This window comes from Rhincodon typus, chromosome 30 (assembly GCF_021869965.1).
Source record: "Rhincodon typus isolate 14 chromosome 30, sRhiTyp1.1, whole genome shotgun sequence".
NCBI classification, from domain to species: domain Eukaryota; kingdom Metazoa; phylum Chordata; class Chondrichthyes; order Orectolobiformes; family Rhincodontidae; genus Rhincodon; species Rhincodon typus.
Genome location: NC_063361.1, coordinates 22,113,541 through 22,119,455, shown reverse-complemented (window position 1 = coordinate 22,119,455; position 5,915 = coordinate 22,113,541). Strand labels below are relative to the sequence as shown.

The 5,915-nt window shown below is 42.6% G+C and overlaps 1 protein-coding gene across 2 annotated transcripts in view; it reads left to right on the top strand.

Moving 5' to 3' along the window:
- The first annotated feature begins 2,014 nt into the window (after positions 1-2,014).
- muc13b (mucin 13b, cell surface associated) overlaps positions 2,015-5,915 on the top strand; it is a 91,485-nt gene continuing 87,584 nt past the window's right edge. For both annotated transcript variants that reach the window (XM_048614798.1, XM_048614797.1), the window contains exon 1: positions 2,015-2,140. In XM_048614798.1, coding sequence (XP_048470755.1) covers positions 2,047-2,140 — 94 coding nt within the window. In that variant the 5' untranslated portion in view covers positions 2,015-2,046. The remainder of the gene's footprint in view (positions 2,141-5,915) is intronic.

Here is a 5,915-nt window from a genome sequence, read left to right as displayed (position 1 = left end):
CACAAGGCTCACTCATCGTCTAGTACTTCATTCAAGACTGACTATGAGTCGGCTTTTGTTTTAATCATGTGCACATCACAGATGAGCTCCGTAATTTCTCAGTCTCATTCACAGCCCAGTGAGCAGTATTCTTGACTAAGTGCCTGTGAGATTGTAGGTTCAAAGCCACCTCCATAGACTTGAAAATCTAGACTGAGAGAGGGAGTGCTGTACTGCCAGAGGGTGCTGCTACTTGGATGTGTCGTTTAAACTGAGTATCCCATTCCCTTGCCCCTACCAACTTCCCTAGCTGAAAAGAACACTCTCAAGTGAATTGGCACTATTTGAAGATGACCTACTGAGTTATCCCCGGTAGCTTGGCCAGTATTCATTCTTCAAGTAGATTACCTAGCCATCATTATGTTGCTGTTTGTGGGAGCTAGTTGCATGTAAATTGGCTGCTGTGTTTCCTAAAGTACTTTTCAGCCTTGAAAGTCCTTCTGTCTTTTAATATAATGCTTATCCACGTGCTTCTTCCAGCAGGAAACTAGATCATGATCTGAAAGCAAGAATTTTCCATCTTCACCAATTCCAAGTTGGGACCAGTTATTTCTAAATCAGTCTTGCCAAATGCAAACTGAAACTTGCTGAAACCTACATTTTTGAATCAACACACCACCTAAATTCACAATGTCAGACAAACAGCTTGAAGCAGCTAGAAGTTATTTCATATAATACAGCTGGACACAAATATATGGTCCATGAAAAGGCAAAGTACAGAGGATGCTGGAGACCTGGAATATAAACAAGAAAGTGCAGGAGAACTCAGCAGGTCTGGCAGCATTTTCAAATGAAGAAAAGTCATATGGGACTTGAAACATTAACTCTGTTCCTTCCAATTTGCAAAAATATGCTTTATTTATAAAAAGTAGATAACAAAGCTGTTCAATTTGAGCATTGCACTTTTCAGTTCCTCCATCCAAATGCAGAATTGGAACATTTGCCAAATTTGAGCAGAAATTATCTCCACTCCAATACAAGGGGTTCTATTACTTAACAGCTATGACGAAGAGTCATCTGGACGCGAAACGTCAGCTTGCTCTCTCTCCACAGATGCTGCCTGACCCACTGTGATTTCTAGCGTTTCTTTTATTTTCAGCACAGATTCCAGCATCTGTAGTAATTTGCTCCTATTACTTAATAGCCCCTTGGTACCTTATGGCAGAAAGCCCGCTTTCCCCGCTGTACCTTAGGGTTTCCCCAAACTTTAGCGTGTCCCTTAGCACTAGTCCAGGACCTTGGAATGAGCCACAAGTTTCAGGCAGACCAAAGAGGGGTCTTTGATCAAATTGACGGTGCTTCAGGCGCAGTTGTTAACCCCGTTTCTCCCTCCACAGATGCCAGCGCACCTGCTGAGTTTCTCCAGCACTTTCTGTATGTTTTAATACAGTCCACGCGTTGTGATGCACGCTGGTTGGCTGCAAAAGTGGCATTTGATTGCAAAGTTTCTCGTTCACGGGCTGAAATGTTAGAAATCCTGTACCGTCTGAGATGCTGGTTGTAACTACCTCAGTGCATGCGAGGCGAAGTCTGCAAATAAGGTCAGCTTTTGGGATACTGACACACACACGGAAACACTGGCTGTGTGTTGTCATTTATTCTTGTCAATTTGAGTCATCTCGCCCCAGGGGCAGGAGCTGAGTGGGTTTTTGCAGACGGTACGCCTTTAAGGCCGGCGAGAGGGTGGAGTCTGAAGCGCTGTTGCTGCTGTGAAACCGCTACATCTGTTGAAAGTGACCAGATCTGGGAGTTTTGCTCAACACCTGTGCGGTACAGTACACGCAGGGAGTGCGGATGACTGACTGACTGGGAGCGAGGCCCGTTCGGCTTTTCGTGGGGGTCTTTAAGGGAGAAGAGAGCCTGAGAACAGCAGCACTGTCGCTCGGAGCCCGCGACATTTATTTCATTCTCACATCGAGCCACCGGCCACCACCTCCCCCCCCCCCCCCCCCCCCCCCCAACCCCATTCCCTACTCCCCTGCTCTCAAGGCTGAATTTGTAGCCAGGATGGCGTTGATACACAGCGTAACATTGACTTGCCTCCTTTCGCTTATCTACTACATTGCAGCTCAAAACGATACCAGCAGCACCGCAGCCACGGGTAGGTCCCTGTGAAATTGTCATACATCCTCCTAAGGGGTTTACTTGGGGGGGGGGGGGGGGGGGGGCAGAGAATAGCAAGAATGATAACCAACTTTGTTTAAGAAACTTTATTATTTTTTTAAAAACGAAAATATGTGTCTTTGTTCAATTCCTTCTGAAGAAAACCTGTGTTTTTGTTTTAAAGCAAGAATCCGTCAGGCGTAAAGTTTCGTTAATCTTCTTACAATGATTCGCTTGCGGTTCGCATAGCAACTGTGCAGTGACTCAAATAACCTGGAGCACTCCAACGAGGTATCCTCCCTCTCTTGTTAGTCCCAACTCCAGATCTAACATCTTTAAATCTCTGCCAATGCGGCCTGTTGTGCAGCTTCTCCCCCCTCTTCTTTTTTGTGAGATATTGTCTCAGCAACATTGCGCATTTTTTTCCGTTTGCGTTACAATTGAAGTGGGAGTGACGCCTGAATCAAAAAAAAATCGCTGGCTTTAGCTTTCAGTGTATTTTTTTCCCCTCCTCGCTCTCTCTCTCTGTCTCTCTCTCTTGGTGTTACCACAGTGGAACCCGGACAGTTCCATTTCTCTCTTCCCAATCCCCACTTGTTTTTCATTTTCACTAACCCTCCAGGAAGGGTTTCGGCCCGAAACGTTGACCTCCCCGCTCCTCGGATGCTGTCTGACCTGCTGTTCTTTCCCAGCTCCACATCTATTGATGCTGGGCATCTAGTTTGTCAACAAAACCGCTTTCTAGATCCGTCTGCCTGGAGCAGACGCTGATGACTGTTACAAGTCCTTCCCGGGCTCCTTATTGGATCTTTCCTATTAAATGGACATTTGTATAAAAATAACTTGAGCTATTAAATGCTAACAAGCTGTGCCCAGCAGTTGTCACTGCTGGCTTGAGTCCCAACCTCCAGTTTAGGAACTGGAGGAAGGCTGCCTCTCCATTGTTTTGCTTATGCCAGCTTCTTTTGTGAAGGCAATACTTGAGTTTCTTTTTCAGAAGCGTTAAGCGTCTCTTTTCTTGAGTCGGTGTCAGATATGTACAAGCCATGTTCCCTTGTCATGAAAAGCAGGACTAAGCCGTGCCTCTTGCTCTGCCGCTCAGTGTGATCACAGCTGATCTCGGGATTCACAATGCAAGCACTGGGCTCATCAGATCAAAAGTGCAAACTTCACCCTCCACATGGAGGTTGTCAGGAACAAGAAAATCTGTGTTACGCATGTACGGGCTGTTTTAAATTTGATTCTCATTATGATCTGTCTTTAAGAATCTATGTGGGAGGAGTGCAATGCTGCAATGATTCACTGTTGAATAGCTCTGGTTGGTCACTGATGGAACTTCCAGCACGTCAAGATTGGGTTGAAACTATGGAGATTGCAACATAACGTACAAATGCCACAGTTGACTTGCATTTAACTCACTTCGATTGGACCGTAATCCCACAACTGTAATGCATTGTAGGACTAACTTCTACAAAACAGTTTGAAAGATATGTAGCTTCTGTTTTTCTAAAGTTTGTCGATTAAAACAAGGCTTTGATGGTATGGAAAATTAATTGACCGCAGCGTTACCTAATCTAAGATGGTGTCCTGCTTGCATTGTTGCTTTTGCCTGTGGTTCACTGCTGCCTGATGAAGCTAACAATGTTAGCTGATGCTCAGGCTGTTTTCTGTTAGAGGTTGTTGGCAGCAATTAGTCAAGAGGTTTTATAGTGAGTCAGGAAGCAAGGTGATGAATTGGCATTTAGCTTTTTATATGGAGTAACTTCCCCTAGCAACTTGTTTTTATAATCGCAGGAAGCAGGATCCAATTCTAGGGTTGTGCTTTGAATCTTAGTACTTTTCAATCCCATTTTTACATGCGAATGTACAAATAAGGCAGTTGGCCGTTTGGTGCGTCAGACCACCTCTGCCACTCGATAAGATTGTGGCTGATCTGATTTGTGACTTCAAAACCATATTCCTGTCTACTCCATAAGTCTTAAAGGAATTTCTTTTAAGGAGTAGTGTTTGTAACCACTTATCTGTATGACTGTGCACTATGCCTATTATTGTTCCAATTGCAACTCCCATTCTTGGTCAGTACAGCTGGTCTCTGACTTTCTGGTGTGAGAACAAGTATAGAAAGGTACAATCTGCTTATGCTGCACCTAGTTGTTATTAAATGGGCCCAATGGGGAAAATTGAATAGTCAGTGAGAACGGTACATGACAAACTGCTGACACACACGATATATTCACAAATCCACAGAATAAAGTTTCAAATGTAAAATCTGGCGTTTTCTTGATGCCAGCCTATTCAGCACTTGTGTGATCTTCAAGATGAAATAACGAAAGACTCATTGAGCACTTTGTTTAAATCTAGTTTGACATTGCAGTTATCTCTTCAAGAGTAAAAACCGAAAGAACTGCGGACGCTGTAAATCAAGAACAAAAATAAAGTTGCTGGAAAAGCTCAGCATCTCTTTCACCATTTCTTTCCATCATCCAGTTGAGGTTGGATCCTGGCTCTGGTTTACATTTCAACATTAATGAAACTGAGTTGAACTGCAGCCATCATTTATCTAAATGACAATCAAACTTTATAGTGCCAGTATAAGACAATATTTGCAAGTTGTAGGGCATCCATTTAGCCAAGAGCTAAGATAACCCACAAATAACTAATTGATGACTTTTTACTTGCTTTCATTACCTATGGTAACCTTACTTTTTTTAATCACTCGCCGAACATGTCACTGCCTGGTCAACATTTATTGCTCATCCCTGGTTGCCCTTAAGGAGTTGGTGGTGAGCTGCTTTCTTGAACCACTGCAGTCCATGTGCTATAGGTTACAGTTACGAATTAACTATAACAATTGGCTACATCAGTTCTGTTCCTTGGGATATCAAGATTCATGCCTTGATAAAATGGAAAAGCTGAATTTTAATTCTACTTCAGATAGTGGTACTATATAATAGTGTGAAGCTTGTGAATTTTTAATCATTCATGGAATGTGGTTATCATTGGCAAGGCCAACATTCCTTGCATTTTCCTAATAACATTGTGTAAAGAACTGAGTAAACGTTGACTTTCCTGCTCCTCTGATGCTGCCTGACCTGCTGTGTTCCTCCAGCTCTGCACTATATTGAGGCGTATCATGAATCCCATCTGTGTTTTGTAGAATTGGGAATTAAATGGAATGATTTCAGGTAAATACACATTTCATTTGGAATTCCAAATCGCCCAATTTAAACAACTGGCCAACAGAGCGAATTGCCTTCAGTAGTTTATTGTTGTCAGTAAGGAAAAGAAGACCCATCATCCTTAGCTGGTGGTTTCCCTGTCAAAACAATTCTTCTCTGTGCTTGAATACCTCACGGGTTAGGTTCAGTCTTTTAAAAAAGCAGCCAAGTGATATATTTACACAACGTCAAAATCCATTTGTCTACTGTAAATTTTTCCAGGAAAATTTTAGAATTTATTGAAAATTAAAGCAACTACGGAGGTTTATCAACTTAGTAATTTTATGATCTATTTTTTAAAAAATCAGATTCATTGCCACAAGATAGTTGAATGGTAAATACCATAAATAGCGAGAGTTTAAACAGTGGGGACCTCCCAGAACTAAAGCTTTTACTGATACAGACAGATTACAAACTAGTAACAGCACACCAAATATTATCTTCAGGAAGTTTCTGAGTTACACTGAGACATAAAGAGATGTTGTAGGGAACATTGAGACAACAAGGTGCAGAGCTGGATGAACACAGCAGGCCAAGCAGCATCATAGGAGCAGA